At 34.9% G+C, this 19,689-nt stretch overlaps 1 protein-coding gene and 1 long non-coding RNA gene across 3 annotated transcripts in view; one reads left to right on the top strand and one right to left on the bottom strand.

Annotated features, from left to right (window-relative positions):
• SamDC (S-adenosylmethionine decarboxylase) overlaps positions 1-18,711 on the bottom strand; it is a 163,385-nt gene extending 144,674 nt beyond the window's left edge. Inside the window, exon 1 of the mRNA XM_068284272.1 lies at positions 18,551-18,711. Within this exon, the coding sequence (XP_068140373.1) occupies positions 18,551-18,645 (95 nt within the window). The 5' untranslated portion in view covers positions 18,646-18,711. The remainder of the gene's footprint in view (positions 1-18,550) is intronic.
• LOC137572594 (uncharacterized) lies at positions 17,632-19,044 on the top strand. 2 transcript variants are annotated; one of them, XR_011031725.1, is made up of 2 exons: positions 17,632-18,083; positions 18,317-19,044. It is a non-coding gene; the product is annotated as an uncharacterized lncRNA (long non-coding RNA). The 2 variants fall into 2 exon arrangements; XR_011031721.1 differs by having other exon boundaries at positions 17,632-18,173.
• Positions 19,045-19,689: the final 645 nt, after the last annotated feature.

The following is a 19,689-nucleotide window of genomic DNA, read 5'->3' as shown; positions in this document are numbered from 1 at the left end:
GACGACCAGCTGATGCTGCTCATCTGACGTCTGACATGCTGACATCAATATAACTATAAAAACATATTAAATATTACATATTACATGTATTGCACATACAAATAAGAAAATTTCAAATGTAAAAAAAAAAAAAACCCATTGTTAAATTGTGCGGAATCTTATCTGCTCAATAGAAGTATAGCCTGTAAAGAAATGCGAACTAATAGGTAGAATTTTGTTAATTATACTTCATTAGTAAATCAAAAAAAAAAGTCACTCTAATTTTTATGCTTCAAAATAGTATCAGCAAATTTGATGAGGAATATACTACACCCGTAATGGGGTTAATAGAAACTAAAACAGTGGATTCCACTGCTAACGTAATTAACAAGATTGAATCACAAAATATTGATTTGAAATTCACGAATATATTGTTATTGATAATTGTTGTAATATTATGTGCATATGTTTTATACAAAGCGTATTTATTACACAATAAATGCGTAACTAAAAGAGCCCTCAGCGTCGCAAACGATTTGGATAAAGTATAAAATTTTTTTTTCGATATGCACACAAACAATTGATATAACAATACATTGCGCAAATAAAATATTTTTTATTGAGTATGGCAATTTAAAAAAAAAAAAAAACTTATAATAACTCTGAAAGTCTCAAAAAAAAAAATGTCCACTATTGATAGATATGTCGAGAAAGTAAATGATAGTAACCCTACAATAGTAGAAGATTTGTTGAAAATTTTTAAAAGTGAGCAAATAACCTCACCTCAGCGCTCAATAAGCTTAGCGCAAATCAAATTAGCGTATTTAAACTTCACAGGAGAAACTTCCCTGTACAAGGAAATAGTAGAGTGCAAATGAGTTTCATTCTAACGTTACCATATGTATGCTGCTATCTAAACGCAGCGGGTACGTTATGTTTCTACTTGTTGGATGAAACACAGCACAGAAATTAGAAAAGCATAATGAATAAAGTAGAATTAGTACATTTACATGTATACATACCATTTCTTGATTACCTGATACACTCAGGCGAAAGAAATTACAAATACAAAGAAATTAGGTATTGGATATCCAATAATTTTAAATTTGAAAGAAAAATAGTAGAAATTATGGAGAAAGCCATAAAGATAGCATATAATAGATTACTTGTTAAGGTGCCAAGAAGAAAAGACGTGCCTGAATGGGTTCACAGACTTTTCATGGATACAGTCGAAACGGTAACTATAGATGATTCTGATGTGGAAATAATAGAATCAGAGGATTAAATTAAAATGATCAGAGGCAGAACACATGCCAATTTATTAATACAGAATCCCTAAGAATGGATTGGGAAGAACTTGTCCCATATATTCTTCAAATTAAGGAAACGTTTACAAAATCTTATAAATGTTTAAACCAAAACAGAAAAATCCAAAAAGAAACGTTAGACAAGCACGCGAAGATTCATGTGGACTCTTTTAACGAAGCAAGAGGCCTAGTGCATGCAAACAAAGAAAAGATAGACGGAACAAACTGGTCAAAAGTTTCAAAACTATTAACCAGGTTACGTTCTAACTCAGTTACCGTACAGAAAAAGTATAACCTTAATATATTTATACCGACGATCCTAAATACACCTTTAACAATAGACGTAGAATCAGAAAGCCAACAAGAAATAGACTCAGAAGAAGAGGAGAATTTGGAATCTGACGAAGGTGCGGAAGTAGAAGAAAAAGATCTAAACGATCTGACAATCCCTGCACGATTGACATTATCAGAACAGGATAAAGATTCAGAATCAGAAGTAAAAATAAAAGAAAACATCATGGCTGATTTAAGCGCCCGAAGGGCACTTCAAGCGCCATTCCAGAATTCAATGGACAAAAATTACATCTCCGAAGATTCATAACAGCTTTGGAGATGGTAAATATGAGGAAAGGTGATTTTGAAGATATAGCTGTTGTGGTAATAAAATCAAAAATTAGTGCCCCAACACTGTACACAGTCTAAAATGAGACATCAGTTGAAGCAATAATACAAAAATTACAAGACACTATAATTGGTAAAACACCCAAAGTGATTAAAGCCAAACTAAACAAAACTACTCAGAGTGGTAAAACAGCTGAAAAGTATACATCGGAGGTCGACAATTTACGCAAACTCCTAGAAACTGCGTATATTGACGACGGTATGTCGGCAGAAATGGCCCAGAGGTATAGCGTTGACGATGCTATAGAAGCAATGGTCCAAAATTGTGAGCAAGCAAGACTTAAAGCAAATCTTGACGCCGGCAATTTTAAAACCATGGATGAAGTAATACTAAAGTACTTACGAAAGAGTACTGAGATAAATGGAAAGCCAAACGCTGTTATGTTTGCCCAAAGAGGCCGTGGTAATTATAATAACAAATATAATTATCGTGGTAGAGGTAATAGTCGCGGTAATTATAATAATTATAACAATTATAATAATAATTACAACAATGGCCAAAATTATAACCAAAACCACAACCAGAGAGGAAACAACAGAGGTTACGGCAGAAATAATAACAGAGGGAATAGAGGAAATAACCAACAAAACAGAGGTTATAACTCTAATAATAGCAATGTTAGGGTAGCACAGAATAATTCGGGAAACTCTCAACAACAACTCCATAATTCTGCCAGCAAGATCACAAGTTGTCCGAAAAATTGAAATAACCTCAGCGGAAGACAGTATATTAATTCCGAACCAAGAAATTCAGCAGGGTATTTACATAGCAAATACCATAGCATCTTCTCAAAACGCATTCATAAGATTGCTAAATACAACAAACACAAATCAAATAATCAATATAAATAACTTGCAGTACGAATCACTTTCGAACTACGAAGTAGTTAAAACAAGTTTAGAAGATAGAGAGAAAACGGTATTAGCGACACTCTCGAAGAATTTTCCACCACATTTCAATACCCAACCCTATACATCACACAGTATAGTGATGTATTCGGTTTGGAAACCGAATCTATAACTACCAATAATTTTTATAACCAAAAACTGAGACTGAAAGATGATGAACCAATATATATAAAGAACTACAGAAATCCTCATAGTCAAAAAGACGAGATACAAAAACAAGTCCAAAAATTAATAGATGACAAAATAGTTGAACCATCGGTATCAGCTTATAACAGCCCACTGTTACTTGTACCAAAGAAATCACTGCCTAATTCCGAAAAGAAAAAATGGCGATTAGTAATTGACTATCGTCAGATTAATAAAAAATTGTTGTCCGATAAATTCCCACTCCCAAGGATTGATGATATTCCAGATCAACTGGGAAGGGCGAAGTACTTTTCGTGCCTGGATTTAATGTCAGGTTTTCATCAGATAGAACTCGAAAAAGAGTCACGAAATGTTACATCCTTTTCAACAAACAATGGTTCATATCGCTTCACGATTTGGCCTAAAGATAGCGCCAAATTCATCCAGAGAATGATGACTATAGCATTCACTGGACTTGAACCTTCTCAAGCATTCCTTTATATGGACGATTTAATAGTCATTGGTTGTTCTGAAAAACATATGCTCAATAATTTAACAGATGTGTTTGAGAAATGTAGGCAACACAACCTAAAATTACATCCCGAAAAATGTTCATTTTTTATGCACGAAGTCACCTTTTTGGGGCATAAATGCACAGACAAAGGAATCTTGCCTGATGACACAAAATACGACGTCATCCAAAATTATCCAGTTCCCCACGATGCGGACAGCGCTAGAAGATTCATTGCATTTTGCAATTATTACAGAAGATTCATAAAGAATTTTGCCGACTATTCTCGTCACATAACAAGATTATGTAAAAAAGATGTAAAATTTGAATGGACTAGCTGACTGTCAAAATGCTTTTGAACATCTAAAATCGGCATTAATGAACCCAACTCTATTGCAATACCCAGATTTCAGCAAAGAATTTTGCATAATCACTAATGCGAGTAAGCACGCATGTGGAGCAGCCCTAACACAGAACAGAGAAGGACTCCAGCGACCAGTTGCATACGCATCAAGATCCTTTACAAAAGGTGAAAGCAACAAGAGTACAACAGAACAAGAATTAGCAGCTATTCATTGGGCAATAACACATTTCAGACCATACATTTATGGTAGACATTTCACCGTCAAAACTGATCACAGATCACTTACTTATCTATTTTCAATGATAAATCCAAGTTCGAAACTAACGCGAATGAGACTTGAATTAGAGGAATATGACTTCACAGTAGAGTATCTAAAGGGTAAAGATAATTATGTAGCAGATGCCCTATCAAGAATAACAATCACAGACTTAAAAAACATACAAATAGATAATAAAATTCTGAAAGTCACTACCAGAAACCAAAATAAACAGTTAAATTCCTGCGCAGGGAACGAAAAAGAAGATTTGCAAAAGCAAACTCTAGATGCTTCTAAGCCCAACGTATACGAAGTCATGGTAAATGACGAGGTACGAAAAGTAGTGACCTTGCGAATAACAGATGCTCTATGCACACTAAAACATGGAAAGAAAATTATAGCAAGAATTGACGTTAGCGATATGTATACCAATGGAATTCTCGACTTAGGTCAATTTTTTCAAAGGCTCGAAAAGGAAGCCGGTATACTCAACATAAGTCAAGTCAAAGTGGCACCGAGCGAAAAGATCTTCGAGACCATCTCAATAGAGTCTTTTAAAATAATGTGCAAACAGATATTACAATCATTAAGAGTAGCGCTACCTACTACCTATTACCTACCCTATTAGCAAATAATGATAAAGAAAAAGAAGCAATACTGTTTACATTCCATGATGATCCTATACAAGGAGGTCATACAGGAATAGCTAGAACATTAGCAAGAATAAAAAGACATTACTACTGGAGAAATATGACACGAGATATCTCAAAATATATAAAAAAATGTAACAAGTGTCAAAAGTCAAAAACGACTAAACATACTAAAACTTCAATGATTATTACTGAAACGCCACAAAAGGCCTTCGACAGGGTAATAGTGGATACGATCGGTCCATTACCTGAATCAGAACAAGGAAATGAATATGCAGTAACTTTAATCTGCGATTTGACAAAATATCTGGTAGCAACACCAATTAAAGATAAAAGTGCGAAAACAGTAGCAAAAGCTATATTTGAAGATTTTATTCTGAAGTACGGTCCAATGAAGACGTTCATTACGGACATGGGAACAGAATATAAAAATTCTATTATTACTGACTTATCTGGTTAGAGATTGCGACCTATTGAAATTTAAATTGAATTTAAACCGGCTCGAGGTCAATCTTACAAAAGAAGATTATTTCAAAGGTAACACACAAAAAGGTGAGCAGGTTGTCTGTATAGCTATTTCAAGAACTACCAAGTTCTATCATCAGCAGACTTTGCTAAAGAACTCCAGAATTGCAATAGCCATACCATGTCTTCAACGCTAAAACTAGTTGGGAATTACATTGCCAACTAAATGAAGCGAAAAAAGCTGGCGAAGCCTACAATACCGAAGACCACCTTTTGTGCATTACCCTTAGGCGCTATGAAATATTAGTGTAAGAGCTTCGCCCTTAACAAACTAAATTCAAGACCTGTTTCTTTTTATACACGGTATATTGTACCATATAGAAAAAGGGTTTTTTTGGAATAAAATTCCAAAATAACGGCGTGCCTTCCGTTAGTGTTATCTGGTTAGAGATTGCGACCTATTGAAATTTAAATTGAATTTAAACCGGCTCGAGGTCAATCTTACAAAAGAAGATTATTTCAAAGGTAACACACAAAAAGGTCAGCAGGTTGTCTGTATAGCTATTTCAAGAACTACCAAGTTCTATCATCAGCAGACTTTGCTAAAGAACTCCAGAATTGCAATAGCCATACCATGTCTTCAACGCTAAAACTAGTTGGGAATTACATTGCCAACTAAATGAAGCGAAAAAAAGCTGGCGAAGCCTACAATACCGAAGACCACCTTTTGTGCATTACCCTTAGGCGCTATGAAATATTAGTGTAAGAGCTTCGCCCTTAACAAACTAAATTCAAGACCTGTTTCTTTTTATACACGGTATATTGTACCATATAGAAAAAGGGTTTTTTTGGAATAAAATTCCAAAATAACGGCGTGCCTTCCGTTAGTGTTATCTGGTTAGAGATTGCGACCTATTGAAATTTAAATTGAATTTAAACCGGCTCGAGGTCAATCTTACAAAAGAAGATTATTTCAAAGGTAACACACAAAAAGGTGAGCAGGTTGTCTGTATAGCTATTTCAAGAACTACCAAGTTCTATCATCAGCAGACTTTGCTAAAGAACTCCAGAATTGCAATAGCCATACCATGTCTTCAACGCTAAAACTAGTTGGGAATTACATTGCCAACTAAATGAAGCGAAAAAAGCTGGCGAAGCCTACAATACCGAAGACCACCTTTTGTGCATTACCCTTAGGCGCTATGAAATATTAGTGTAAGAGCTTCGCCCTTAACAAACTAAATTCAAGACCTGTTTCTTTTTATACACGGTATATTGTACCATATAGAAAAAGGGTTTTTTTGGAATAAAATTCCAAAATAACGGCGTGCCTTCCGTTAGTGTTATCTGGTTAGAGATTGCGACCTATTGAAATTTAAATTGAATTTAAACCGGCTCGAGGTCAATCTTACAAAAGAAGATTATTTCAAAGGTAACACACAAAAAGGTGAGCAGGTTGTCTGTATAGCTATTTCAAGAACTACCAAGTTCTATCATCAGCAGACTTTGCTAAAGAACTCCAGAATTGCAATAGCCATACCATGTCTTCAACGCTAAAACTAGTTGGGAATTACATTGCCAACTAAATGAAGCGAAAAAAAGCTGGCGAAGCCTACAATACCGAAGACCACCTTTTGTGCATTACCCTTAGGCGCTATGAAATATTAGTGTAAGAGCTTCGCCCTTAACAAACTAAATTCAAGACCTGTTTCTTTTTATACACGGTATATTGTACCATATAGAAAAAGGGTTTTTTTGGAATAAAATTCCAAAATAACGGCGTGCCTTCCGTTAGTGTTATCTGGTTAGAGATTGCGACCTATTGAAATTTAAATTGAATTTAAACCGGCTCGAGGTCAATCTTACAAAAGAAGATTATTTCAAAGGTAACACACAAAAAGGTGAGCAGGTTGTCTGTATAGCTATTTCAAGAACTACCAAGTTCTATCATCAGCAGACTTTGCTAAAGAACTCCAGAATTGCAATAGCCATACCATGTCTTCAACGCTAAAACTAGTTGGGAATTACATTGCCAACTAAATGAAGCGAAAAAAGCTGGCGAAGCCTACAATACCGAAGACCACCTTTTGTGCATTACCCTTAGGCGCTATGAAATATTAGTGTAAGAGCTTCGCCCTTAACAAACTAAATTCAAGACCTGTTTCTTTTTATACACGGTATATTGTACCATATAGAAAAAGGGTTTTTTTGGAATAAAATTCCAAAATAACGGCGTGCCTTCCGTTAGTGTTATCTGGTTAGAGATTGCGACCTATTGAAATTTAAATTGAATTTAAACCGGCTCGAGGTCAATCTTACAAAAGAAGATTATTTCAAAGGTAACACACAAAAAGGTGAGCAGGTTGTCTGTATAGCTATTTCAAGAACTACCAAGTTCTATCATCAGCAGACTTTGCTAAAGAACTCCAGAATTGCAATAGCCATACCATGTCTTCAACGCTAAAACTAGTTGGGAATTACATTGCCAACTAAATGAAGCGAAAAAAGCTGGCGAAGCCTACAATACCGAAGACCACCTTTTGTGCATTACCCTTAGGCGCTATGAAATATTAGTGTAAGAGCTTCGCCCTTAACAAACTAAATTCAAGACCTGTTTCTTTTTATACACGGTATATTGTACCATATAGAAAAAGGGGTTTTTTGGAATAAAATTCCAAAAATAACGGCGTGCCTTCCGTTAGTGTTATCTGGTTAGAGATTGCGACCTATTGAAATTTAAATTGAATTTAAACCGGCTCGAGGTCAATCTTACAAAAGAAGATTATTTCAAAAGGTAAATAATTGTAGGCTTCGCCAGCTTTTTTCCGCTTCATTTAGTTGGCAATGTAATTCCCAACTAGTTTTAGCGTTGAAGACATGGTATGGCTATTGCAATTCTGGAGTTCTTTAGCAAAGTCTGCTGATGATAGAACTTGGTAGTTCTTGAAATAGCTATACAGACAACCTGCTCACCTTTTTGTGTGTTACCTTTGAAATAATCTTCTTTTGTAAGATTGACCTCGAGCCGGTTTAAATTCAATTTAAATTTCAATAGGTCGCAATCTCTAACCAGATAACACTAACGGAAGGCACGCCGTTATTTTTGGAATTTTATTCCAAAAAAACCCTTTTTCTATATGGTACAATATACCGTGTATAAAAAGAAACTGGTCTTGAATTTAGTTTGTTAAGGGCGAAGCTCTTACACTAATATTTCATAGCGCCTAAGGGTAATGCACAAAAGGTGGTCTTCGGTATTGTAGGCTTCGCCAGCTTTTTTCGCTTCATTTAGTTGGCAATGTAATTCCCAACTAGTTTTAGCGTTGAAGACATGGTATGGCTATTGCAATTCTGGAGTTCTTTAGCAAAGTCTGCTGATGATAGAACTTGGTAGTTCTTGAAATAGCTATACAGACAACCTGCTCACCTTTTTGTGTGTTACCTTTGAAATAATCTTCTTTTGTAAGATTGACCTCGAGCCGGTTTAAATTCAATTTAAATTTCAATAGGTCGCAATCTCTAACCAGATAACACTAACGGAAGGCACGCCGTTATTTTGGAATTTTATTCCAAAAAAACCCTTTTTCTATATGGTACAATATACCGTGTATAAAAAGAAACAGGTCTTGAATTTAGTTTGTTAAGGGCGAAGCTCTTACACTAATATTTCATAGCGCCTAAGGGTAATGCACAAAAGGTGGTCTTCGGTATTGTAGGCTTCGCCAGCTTTTTTCGCTTCATTTAGTTGGCAATGTAATTCCCAACTAGTTTTAGCGTTGAAGACATGGTATGGCTATTGCAATTCTGGAGTTCTTTAGCAAAGTCTGCTGATGATAGAACTTGGTAGTTCTTGAAATAGCTATACAGACAACCTGCTCACCTTTTTGTGTGTTACCTTTGAAATAATCTTCTTTTGTAAGATTGACCTCGAGCCGGTTTAAATTCAATTTAAATTTCAATAGGTCGCAATCTCTAACCAGATAACACTAACGGAAGGCACGCCGTTATTTTGGAATTTTATTCCAAAAAAAACCCTTTTTCTATATGGTACAATATACCGTGTATAAAAAGAAACAGGTCTTGAATTTAGTTTGTTAAGGGCGAAGCTCTTACACTAATATTTCATAGCGCCTAAGGGTAATGCACAAAAGGTGGTCTTCGGTATTGTAGGCTTCGCCAGCTTTTTTCGCTTCATTTAGTTGGCAATGTAATTCCCAACTAGTTTTAGCGTTGAAGACATGGTATGGCTATTGCAATTCTGGAGTTCTTTAGCAAAGTCTGCTGATGATAGAACTTGGTAGTTCTTGAAATAGCTATACAGACAACCTGCTCACCTTTTTGTGTGTTACCTTTGAAATAATCTTCTTTTGTAAGATTGACCTCGAGCCGGTTTAAATTCAATTTAAATTTCAATAGGTCGCAATCTCTAACCAGATAACACTAACGGAAGGCACGCCGTTATTTTGGAATTTTATTCCAAAAAAAACCCTTTTTCTATATGGTACAATATACCGTGTATAAAAAGAAACAGGTCTTGAATTTAGTTTGTTAAGGGCGAAGCTCTTACACTAATATTTCATAGCGCCTAAGGGTAATGCACAAAAGGTGGTCTTCGGTATTGTAGGCTTCGCCAGCTTTTTTCGCTTCATTTAGTTGGCAATGTAATTCCCAACTAGTTTTAGCGTTGAAGACATGGTATGGCTATTGCAATTCTGGAGTTCTTTAGCAAAGTCTGCTGATGATAGAACTTGGTAGTTCTTGAAATAGCTATACAGACAACCTGCTCACCTTTTTGTGTGTTACCTTTGAAATAATCTTCTTTTGTAAGATTGACCTCGAGCCGGTTTAAATTCAATTTAAATTTCAATAGGTCGCAATCTCTAACCAGATAACACTAACGGACGGCACGCCGTTATTTTGGAATTTTATTCCAAAAAAAACCCTTTTTCTATATGGTACAATATACCGTGTATAAAAAGAAACAGGTCTTGAATTTAGTTTGTTAAGGGCGAAGCTCTTACACTAATATTTCATAGCGCCTAAGGGTAATGCACAAAAGGTGGTCTTCGGTATTGTAGGCTTCGCCAGCTTTTTTCGCTTCATTTAGTTGGCAATGTAATTCCCAACTAGTTTTAGCGTTGAAGACATGGTATGGCTATTGCAATTCTGGAGTTCTTTAGCAAAGTCTGCTGATGATAGAACTTGGTAGTTCTTGAAATAGCTATACAGACAACCTGCTCACCTTTTTGTGTGTTACCTTTGAAATAATCTTCTTTTGTAAGATTGACCTCGAGCCGGTTTAAATTCAATTTAAATTTCAATAGGTCGCAATCTCTAACCAGATAACACTAACGGAAGGCACGCCGTTATTTTGGAATTTTATTCCAAAAAAAACCCTTTTTCTATATGGTACAATATACCGTGTATAAAAAGAAACAGGTCTTGAATTTAGTTTGTTAAGGGCGAAGCTCTTACACTAATATTTCATAGCGCCTAAGGGTAATGCACAAAAGGTGGTCTTCGGTATTGTAGGCTTCGCCAGCTTTTTTCGCTTCATTTAGTTGGCAATGTAATTCCCAACTAGTTTTAGCGTTGAAGACATGGTATGGCTATTGCAATTCTGGAGTTCTTTAGCAAAGTCTGCTGATGATAGAACTTGGTAGTTCTTGAAATAGCTATACAGACAACCTGCTCACCTTTTTGTGTGTTACCTTTGAAATAATCTTCTTTTGTAAGATTGACCTCGAGCCGGTTTAAATTCAAATTACTGACTTATGCAAAAATTTGAAAATAAAAAATATTACTTCTACCGCACATCATCATCAGACTGTAGGTACCGTGGAGCGAAGCCACCGAACACTTAATGAGTTCATACGCTCATACATTTCAGTCGACAAAACAGATTGGGATGTATGGCTACAATACTTCGTATACTGCTTTAACACAACACCCTCTATGGCACATGATTATTGTCCATATGAGTTGGTATTTGATAAAACTTAGAATTTGCCAAAACATTTCAATAGCATAGACAGTATAAACTCACTTTATAATGTGGAAGATTATGCTAAGGAATCGAAGTTTAGACTAGAGCAAGCGTATAAGCGAGCTAGATTAATGTTAGAAAAACATAAGGAAAAACAGAAAGTTAATTACGATAGAAATATCTTTGATTTCGATTTAAAAGTAGGAGACCAGGTTTTAACGATAACGATAACGTTACAATACTAGGCAATAAAAATAAAAAACAAACAGTACATAAGGATAGGTTAAAAAGTTTTGTTTCATAATCATTTTATTTCTCTATATACATATATATAGTATGGCCATACATAGAATAAAAATAAAAAAAAAATACAATATTTTTACAATTTTTTGCCTTTTTACAATATTTTGAAGTAAATCAATATTTCATGACTCGATTAATAAAAATAACAATAAGTAGATAAAAAAAAAAAAAAAAAAAACAAAAATACAATTAAGAAAAAAAAATAACTTCATATAATTACGTTATTTTTCTAAAGGAGGGAGATGTAGCATGTTCACATATCGAATGATCACTGTACCTAGTTACATACAAACATAATTCATAAATAATATCGAAAATATATTGTAGCACTCGGTCACAATATTTATGTATACACATTCAAGTACCATGCGTTTTCCGTAACAAGACCATCCATGAGTGCATGGTACTGGACAGTGCTGAGTCGGCATATCTAACACGCGCAACGACTTAGTCACCAAGTGAACATGATACGTCCTCACTCTCCCGCAGCGGACCATACATAATTATGTAAACATATATACATAAGCTTACCGCTCCTCTGCTAGCTTCACTGGCAGCGCAGTCACGCGGACTTTAGCTATACTGAACAATTGTTAAGATTTAAGAATTCATTCAATAAACAGAAGACTAAGTGAAAACACCAGCAACTAAGCGAAAATATAATTGTTGTATTTTTGGTGAATTGTGGGAATTAGTACAATACATATCGAAGGCTCATCAGTCATAGGTAGAGAGAGAGAGACAGAGAGAGAGAGACAGAGAGAGAGAGAGAGAGAGAGAGCCAGAGAGAGAGCCAGAGAGAGAGAGAGAGAGAGAGACAGAGAGAGAGAGAGTGATATTATGCAGCATCGATTTTTGGTAAAAAAAAAAAAAAAAAGGATTTGTGGTGAGCACATTACTGTATTTCAGGATCATCCAAACAAAAAAAAAAATGAATTGCTTCTAAAAGGCAATAACGAATCGTTTTTTTCGACAAATATTGTTTTTTTTATTTTTGGCACGGTTTTAAAGGAATAATTTCGATTTTCGAACAAAATTTGATTCATAAAGTTTAATAATAAGCTCACGAAGCACCACAATTTAAATGTAAAATTCAATAGTAATACATCAAAACCTGAATGATACACAAAAAAATTGTAACGCCCAATCTTGATTTGTTGAACAATATTCTCCGGCGTACAGCAGTGTAATGCAAATTTTCTGGTTTGTCTGTTTCTAAGCCTGAGCTTGGCTTAATGCGCTGGACTTGCCCATCTTGTGCTAGCCAGCAGCTTGATTTTAGCCGTATGTATAGGGATCTTCGTTTAAGGTTTCTTTCTTTAAACAAACTGGCCAAACAGCTGTCAAACGAGTGTGACTCTAGCGTTCAATTATTGTCGCAATTCAAATTTGTTCCACCTTCTGAGAAATTTCACAAGAAATGTACCCTTGAGTTGCCTCGTAAGCAGTCGCCAGCTCTCTCTATTACTTCCTCTCCGATTTTACTTTCGCCTACACCATCTTCTTGTCCCTCTTTATGCTCTTCTTTTCAGATTGAAGTACCCATTACAAGCCCTGGTGTACCTCAATCTATCCCTCACGGGAACTCTGTAGTGCCTCATCGCAAACAATTATTTATTTCTAGGCTTGCTCCAGATACTTCTGAGTCGTCTGTGGCAGCTTACATTGGTAATATTTGCCCTGCTAAGGTTTTAATTCAAAAGTTTAAGTTTTCTAGGCCTCGCGAAATCTCCTCTTTTAAAATTACAGTACCAAATGAGTACTTCTCAGCAATGGTTGACCCTAATTTTTGGCCAGAGGGCCTAGTTGTACACGAGTTTGCGCCCAATAAGCGCTCTCGTCCGTTGCCTGTCCACCTTCCTACTTTATCTTCTGCTTCAAAAAACTAATAACGTCTAGTCTTTGCATTCATTATCAAAATGTAAGAGGACTTCTTACCAAGCTGTCGAACCTTTTCTGTGATAGCCAAACCTTTTCGGCTGACATATTAGCTTTCTCTGAAACTTGGCTTAACTCCTCTGTTTTAGATAATGAAATTCTTTCTAATAATTTTATTTCTTATAGGCTTGATCGTGTTGGTCGTCGTGGCGGTGGAGTACTCATTGCTGTAAACTCGAATCTGTCTTCAAGTGTGGTGCCGATTGATCTCCCCTTAGGTGTTGAGTTTATTTGCGTCGAAGTTACATGTTCTAACTTTAGCCTATATATCTCTTGTTCATATATTCCTCCAGCTTCTGATATCATGATCTACGTGCACCATGCTGATGCTTTACGAACTATTTTTGGTCGTCTTAAAGATCGTGATTTTCTTATAGTTTTAGGTGATTTTAACTTGCCTAATATTTCTTGGCCAGTTCATGATAATCTATCTTCCTTAATTCCTACATCTCAACATGTTTTTATGATAGCATACTTGAATGTCCGCTATATCAGTTGAATTCTTTTCTTAGCTCTTCTAAAAAAATCCTTTATCTTGTTTTTGACTCGGATCCCACTGTTAGTGCTGTATCACAAACACAGGCCCTAGTGAAACCTGAAGATCCTTATCACCCTACCATTGAAGTTACTATTTCTTACAATTCCATTACTAATTCATTTAATAACATGTCCACTTCTCGTCGTTGATGTTTTCGTAAAACAAATTTCAATCTTCTTAACAGACTTATTTTCTCTTTTGATTGGTCATTTCTATTTGAGTGCTGCGATATAGATTGTACAGTGAAGTTTTTCTATTCTGCTCTTAATTCTCTAATTGATAAATGCGTTCCTTATGCGAATGTCTCTACCGTTTTCAGTCTGGTTCACACATAGGCTCTCTAATCTCCTTAACATTAAATCGAGATATTTTAAAAGATTTAAAAAAAACTGGTTCGCGACTTGACTATGCAAATTATTGTATAGCCAAATATCAAATTTGTCTTTTGAAGACTCAATGATACCACAACTATATCGTTCGCTGTAAGGTTGAATTTTATAAGAACCCCAAAAGATTTTACAACTTTGTTAAATACAAAAGACGATCTAATGTACTACCTTCCACCTTCAGACTTAACGACCAGATAATGATTCAGATATTGCAGATCTGTTTGCTAAATTCTTTCAGTCGACTTATTCTACTACTGTTTCGGTTCCCACACCCTATCCCTTTTCAATCCCACATTTAAATTGTATGTTTTTTCCCAGTATTACTGAAGACTGTATTATCTCTAGCTTGTCATCTATGACATCTTCCTTCGTTTCCGGGCCTGATAATATACCTAGTTGCATCCTTAAAATGTGTTCGATTTCCCTATCTAAGCCTTTAGCTCGGTTATTCTTTATATCGAGTGAGACTTGTAGCTTTCCTGATATTTGGAAGGAGTCTTTTATTATTCCACTTTTTAAAAAGGGTGGCAAATCGGATGTTTCTAACTACCGTGGCATTGCCAAACTTTCGGCAATACCTAAGCTGTTTGAGAAAATTGATACGTCTTCCCTTCAACATCTATCCAGATCCACTATTTCTCCTTGCCAGCATGGTTTCATGAAAGGTCGTTCGTCGCTTACCAACCTTTTAGAATTGACTACCCTAGTACACCATGGCTTCCGTAAAAAGTGTCAAACTGATGTTATTTATACTGACTTCAGTAAGGCTTTTGATACGGTTGATCATTCTTTGCTTCTCGCGAAACTTAACATCATGGGTTTTTCACCAAAATTATTGGGTTGGTTAAAGTCGTATCTTATTGGCAGAACCCAAAAGGTGTCTTTTCGTTCCTCGATATCTAAAACTGTTCGAGTTACGTCAGGTGTACCCCAAGGCAGTCATCTGAGCCCACTATTATTTACATTGTTTATAAATGATTTGCCTTTGGCCTTGGCTCATTCACGCGTGCTCATGTTTGCGGATGACGTCAAGATTTGTTATTCCTATAATGATCCTTCTTTCCAACAGTACTTGCAATCAGATCTCGATGCGTTCTGTGATTGGTGCCACGTTAATAAATTACACCTTAATGCCTCTAAGTGTTCTTTTATGACTTTCAGTCGTTTGTCTCCGCTCCTAGCTCATTACTCTATTAAGTATGTTCTGTTAGATTGTGTTCCATCATTCAAAGACTTAGGCGTTATGTTTGACCCTAAACTTTCATTTAATGTTCATATTTCTTCAATTGTCAACAGAGCTAGCAGCCTTCTCGGCTTCATTAAACGTTGGGCCAAAGAATTTGATGATCCCTATGTAACAAAGGTTTTATACACTTCGTTAGTTCGCCCTACTCTAGAATATTGCTCGCCAGTGTGGAACCCGCAATATGATGTTCACCAGCGTAGTATTGAATCGGTACAGAAGCAATTCCTTAAGTTTGCGCTACGCGGTCTAAATTGGGACCCGGGTCTTCGCCTACCTTCTTATTCTGACAGACTTCTTCTTATTAATCTTCCTTCACTTTATAACCGTAGGCTTGTTTTTGGCATTCTCTTTCTCCATAAACTAGTCAACGGCGAAGTCATTTCTACGAATTTACTAGAAACGCTGTATTTTTGTGTTCCCTCACGTCGGACCAGAAACTTTTTTCCTATTCACCTTAGTAGATGTCTGACTAACTACTCTCTTCACGAACCTCTTCGTGTTCTTTGCCAATCTTTTAACAACCTTTCTCACCTTATCTCTCCTCATCTTTCTGTCACTTCTCTTCGCGCTATACTTTTTAATCATCTACAGCGAAACCAATGAAAATATTCTGGACTTGGATTGGCTGCAACTCATCCCTGGCCACATTGGCTGTGAATCGGGGCATAGCTGGCACCTTGTGCAAATAAAACACCTCCACCGGGCTGGGGATGTTTAGTTGTATATAAAGCTAAGCTACCTTCTTCATTTAATTACTATCTGTCTTTAGCTTAAGCTTTTTCGTCGACTGCTGTGTTAGTTGACGTAAATAAATAAATAAATAAATAAATAAATAAATACAAAAAAAAAAAAAAAAAAAAAAAAAAATGCAAAACAGTTTCACAGTGGTCATTGCAGTCCTCTACGTTTCATCGAATCAAAATATTTTTTGTCAAATTTTTTTTTTTTTAAGATTCAAAAATTAGGTTAATATTTGTTCGAAACACGAAATTATTCCTTTAAGACCGTGCCAAAAATAAAAAAAAACAATATTTTTCGAGAAAAAACGCTCGTTATTGCCAGCGTATATCTTTTAGAAGCAATTCAATTTTTGTTTGTTTGGATGTTCGTGAAATTCAGTATTGTGCTCACCGCAAATCTTTCTTTTTAAAGCCTCAGCATGTGCTACCACGGATCGAAATATATGCATAAATATGTACATATAGAATTCAAAATTTTATCAAATTTACTTTAACAAGATTTACATATATAAAACAAATAGTTCCAGATTATTCAAAAAATTGTTTGATTTCATAATTTAAGGGGGTTTCTTCCTTGTTGGCCCGAAAAAGCGCAGTTTAGTAAGGATTTTTTTTTTTTTTGGGAAAAGTATAATAGATCATAAATGAAATTTCACACAGTTGGAAAAACTTTACATTCGGCAATGCCAACTTCATTTCGTCCTTATGGAAATTCGCAAAAAGTCTGAATCCAAACTTCAACTTTTCTTAATCTAGACACTTTTTCGGATAGCTGGTAGTAGAATTTGGAAAAAAGGATAAAAATTTTAAAAAATTTCAACTTTGACACAGTATTCTTTAAATTAAAAATAATTAAAATAAACATAATTTTTGATGACACAAGGTAGAAACCCTCCTTAACACCTTACTTGATCGTTTTCAATATGCATGTTGAATAATAAGACACATCCTCAAAAAGTTTCTCTATGACTCTGTTTTTTTCAATAGTATTTTTTAATAAGACAAGACACATCATGCTCAGCGTAAAGTACAGACAGAAGCCAATAATAAATTTATGGGCTACAGGGGGAAAAATAGAGATTTGGTCAAATTAAAATAAAATCAAAAATTGTAAACGAGCGTAGGTGGATACGTGGCGTTTCACTTTTGATGGTTGCTACAGGACAAACATGTATGTATGTCTAGTGCAGTATGTGTTCATACACACTGACACTGAAGTTACATACATTACATATGTATGTATGTATGTACATCTATTGATATTTTCTATTGTTTCTTTGCCACCTCATTGGGCTGTTATCATTCATACCATCCAAACGTCGCCGGGGACAAAATCGCCACATATTCCGAACCACTGACGTCGACAGAAAAAAAATTTTGCCAGCGTATTTCATGCTGAGGTTAGCCGAAAGCACCCGAACGAGCTAATGTCGTCATTGTACTTACATATGTATGTATGTATATATGTATATACATACACTCATGATGAAAATAATAATTGGTGTTTTCGTTAATTAAATTAGAAAGTGATGGTACCAACTATAATATATTAAATATTAATAAAAAAACCCGGCCTGAATTTTAAATAATAAATTTTTTTTAATTAGGTTCCGTCTCTCTATTAAAAATTTAATGGATACCATACCTTCTCTCACCATGAACTTAAAATACTTTTATCCACGGCAGTACACATATGTATGTATATATGTATGTACATATGTATTGTTCATATACCAGAATACAAAATGTTTCATTCATTTATCTGGCATTTTACCCGGAATTGAGGTCAGCAAGTTCAAACTACTCAATAACAGGCCTAATTTTAATTTTTCATGAATTATTTAAGATTAATAATAGCGCATTTTAAAATTTCCTTTTAAGTTAATAATTTATATATTTTTTTTATTTTTGTCATCCGATTTTTTCAGCGGGAAAAAAAATAAATATTACACAATTAGGGCCAATAAATTTTTTAACACCTGTCAACGTATTGTGTATTGTTCTCAAATACACAACAAAATAAAATAATAAATGGGTGTACTTTATAATGCTACTTAAAGAATCATCAATTCTGGTTTCGGAAAAGTTGAAAATGTCAGTGTTCACACTATTGTTAACCACTTTATATTTGCGATACTATCTTTCTTTATGTGGAACCTTACCGCGATATACTGCGCAGATCATCATTTGGATTGGAACTTTCCTCAAACCATATTTCCAACAATTTTTCAACTCCTTCAAAAAAATTATTAGCCATTGTTTTATAATAGGTATTAAAATGCGTTGTATGCGGCTTAATGTTTAGTCTTAGCACTAACTTAATAAAAAAAAATCAACATTAACAATGTGCACAACACATTGAGTGACAAAATAGCGACGCTCAGATTAAAAGATTCGAAACGATGGAAAAGAAGGAAATTTATTAAGTTCTTATATAAATGTAATTTGCCTTGTATTAAAAAATATATGATTCTGATAAATCGCCATCCGCCATCACATTTTCACCATTTAATAGACCTAGTTATCCTCACATAGTTCGTTTAAGTTGGTATTGTCTACACTTCATTGAGAAAATTGTGGTATTCACAGCGAAAGAGTAAACAATGAATGCCAAACACCGTTAAAGGCAAAATGAAAATAAAATGTTAAATAGTAATTTATAGTGGCTTCTTTTTCAATTCTGAGAAAATAATTTATAAATTATACTTATTCCGAAAACTCCATACTGCTGTTACGGATGTTATACAGATATGTATAACTGTATGTTTATACAGATATCAAATATTCAAGACTGTTTTCATTTTAAACGTAAATCCACATTTTCGCATTATTTTCGGACTTGCTATTATTTATTTATTTTAATAATCGTTTATTGGTTACAATAAAATGACATACCCACTTCAATAATTTAAGTTCAGAAAGGATAACAAAGTACTGTCAAATATTTGTTTCTACTTACATATAGGAATAATTATTGTAAATAAATGAAAGTATCGAATTATTTCACTTTGGCTTATATTGTTCACAACATATTTAAAAATATTTTGTCACAGTCGCCGACTATCTCTCTTTGAGTGCGCACGTCAGTAACTAATAGGCCCGCATCGTTAATCGTCTTTTTTGCCCTCCTTTTTGGACCACTATTTTTTTATACCCTTGCAGAGGTATTTTAAAATTGGTCGGATGTTTGTAACGAACAGAAGGAGACGTTTCCTACCCCATAAAGTATATATTGTGAGAAATATTATATATAATAATAATGTCCCACACAACAAACACGCAACAACACACGCGAAACGAA

This window comes from Drosophila tropicalis, unplaced genomic scaffold (assembly GCF_018151085.1).
Source record: "Drosophila tropicalis isolate 14030-0801.00 unplaced genomic scaffold, ASM1815108v1 contig_1002, whole genome shotgun sequence".
NCBI classification, from domain to species: domain Eukaryota; kingdom Metazoa; phylum Arthropoda; class Insecta; order Diptera; family Drosophilidae; genus Drosophila; species Drosophila tropicalis.
This window is presented reverse-complemented; position numbering and strand designations above follow the sequence as displayed.